The sequence below is a fragment of the Scylla paramamosain genome, chromosome 49, assembly GCF_035594125.1.
Source record: "Scylla paramamosain isolate STU-SP2022 chromosome 49, ASM3559412v1, whole genome shotgun sequence".
Lineage (NCBI taxonomy): Eukaryota > Metazoa > Arthropoda > Malacostraca > Decapoda > Portunidae > Scylla > Scylla paramamosain.
The window spans coordinates 1,285,001-1,287,500 of NC_087199.1; the positions used below are offsets into that span (position 1 = coordinate 1,285,001).

Sequence of the window (2,500 nt, forward strand, 5' to 3'; positions counted from 1 at the left end):
TAACAACCCCCTTAACCTTAACAATCCCTTAACAACAACCTTAACCCATAAAAACCTTAACAACCCCTTAACAACCCCCTTAACAACCTTAACAACCCCCTTAACAACCTTAACAACCCCTTAACAACCTTAACAACCCCCTTAACAAACCCTTTAACAACCCCCTTAACAACCTTAACAACCCCTTAACAACCATAACAACCCCTTAACAACCATAACAACCCCCTTAACCTTAACAATCCCTTAACAACAACCTTAACCCATAAAAACCTTAACAACCTTAACAACCGCCTTAACAACCCCTTAACAACCGCCCTATCACCCCACAGGTACAGATGATTGAACAGCTGGACGCCTCTTGTATTCGATTTGTCCACTTCAGCAAAGAAAACGAGCTGAGGTCCCGAGTATTCTCAGAGAAAATGGGCCTGGAAAGCGGGTGGAACTGTCATATCTCTCTGCTCTCTGACCGAACCAGGTGAGAGAGAGAGAGAGAGAGAGAGAGACCGAATTTTTTTTTTCTCTCTCTCTCTCTCTATCTCAGTAATATAATTTCGATTCCTACCACACAAACACACAAAATTATTAATAACCCATTTCTCTCTATATCTCTGTAAGCCACTTAATCTCTTTCCTACCACAAAACAAAAAATTATAACCCATTTCTCTCTCTTTATAAACAACATTAATCTCTTTCCTAACACAAAACAAAAAAATATAACCCATTTCTCTCTTTTTATAAACCACATTAATCTTTCCTACCACAAAACAAAAAAATATAACCCATTTCTCTCTTTTTATAAACAACATTAATCTTTCCTACCACAAAACAAAAAATTATAACCCATTTCTCTCTCTTTATAAACAACAATCTCCCTTCTAACCATACAAAACAAAAAACTATAACCCATTTTTCTCTCAATCTATAAACATTAATCTTTCCGAGCTCAAAAAAAAAGTAAATAAATAAAAAAATAACCCATTTCTCTCTAAATATATAAACATTAATCCTTCCGAGCTCAAAAAAAAAAAATAAATAACCCATTTCTCTCTAAATATATAAACATTAATCCTTCCGAGCTCAAATAAATAAATAAATAAATAAATTTCTCTCAATCTATAAACATTAATTTTTCTTCGCTACTACAAAAACTAATAATCTCTCTCTCTCTCTCTCTCTCTCTCTCTCTCTCTCTCTCTCTCTCTCTCTCTCTCTCTCTCTCTCTCTCTCTCTCTCTCTCTCTCTCTCTCTCTCTCTCTCTCTCTCTCTCTCTCTCTCTCTACAGGACAGAGAGTGGGAATTCAAGCAGGGCGGGCCAAGTCACAGGTTCTGCTAAGACTAGCGGCCTCACACTCTTCAGACAGTCAAATGAGGACCTAGGCAGCCCCGATCTAGCTAAGGCAAAATTTCGGTGAGTAAAAATTTAAAGTGATGGTGATGATAGTGAAAGATGGTGTTTATTTTATTTGTTTGTTTATTTGTTTGTTTATTTGTTTATTTTATTTATTTTATTTATTTATTTTGGTTTGGTAAATACGTTTCGTTTTTTTTCGCTGTTTTTTTTTCGCTTTTTTTTGTTTCTCTCTCTCTCTCTCTCTCTCTCTCTCTCTCTCTCTCTCTCTCTCTCTCTCTCTCTCTCTCTCTCTCTCTCTCTCTCTCTCTCTCTCTCATATGTTCTTTATAAACTTACTATGATAACTTTTTTGAACTTGCACGAATAGGAGGAATAGAAGGTAAGTGTTATTATTATTATTATTATTATTATTATTATTATTATTATTATTATTATTATTATTATTATTATTATTATTATTAAGACTGCTATGAATCTCTCTCTCTTTCTCTCTCTCTCTCTCTCTCTCTGAATGAAAACACTAATAATTTTAATCTTCGCTGCATTTTTGACAATATTCTGCATCCACTTTCTCTCTCTCTCTCTCTCTCTCTCTCTCTCTCTCTCTCTCTCTCTCTCTCTCTCTCTCTCTCTCTCTCTCTCTCTCTCTCTCTCTCTCTCTCTCTCTCTCTCTCTCTCTCTCTCTCTCTCTCTCTCTCTCTCTCTCTCTCTCTCTCTCTCTCTCTCTCTCTCTCTCTCTCTCTCTGGCAAGTAATAATGTTTGTTTAGCGTATGCAGTGCCTGATGTGCTCTCTCTCTCTCTCTCTCTCTCTCTCTCTCTCTCTCTCTCTCTCTCTCTCTCTCTCTCTCTCTCTCTCTCTCTCTCTCTCTCTCTCTCTCTCTCTCTCTCTCTCTCTTTAGTGCTCCTTATAAGGTCTTTCGCCGCAGTAAAAGCTTAAGGAGAAGAGGACTGTTGAAAAGGTATGTGTGTGTGTGTGTGTGTGTGTGTGTGTGTGTGTGTGTGTGAGAGAGAGAGAGAGAGAGAGAGAGAGAGAGAGGGAGGTGTGAGTTTGTGTGCGTGTATATATGTATGTAGTCTGTGTGTGTGTGTGCGTGTGTGTGTGTATACAAGCATGATTAAATTACTAATGCACTTCTCTTTTCAT

At 37.2% G+C, this 2,500-nt stretch overlaps 1 protein-coding gene across 1 annotated transcript in view; it reads left to right on the forward strand.

Annotated features, from left to right (window-relative positions):
- Positions 1 to 2,500, forward strand: part of LOC135095472 (transmembrane protein 94-like) — a 24,052-nt gene that overhangs the window by 11,529 nt on the left and 10,023 nt on the right. The window contains 3 exon segments of the mRNA XM_063996320.1: positions 330 to 478; positions 1,287 to 1,412; positions 2,256 to 2,315. Coding sequence (XP_063852390.1) covers positions 330 to 478; positions 1,287 to 1,412; positions 2,256 to 2,315 — 335 coding nt within the window.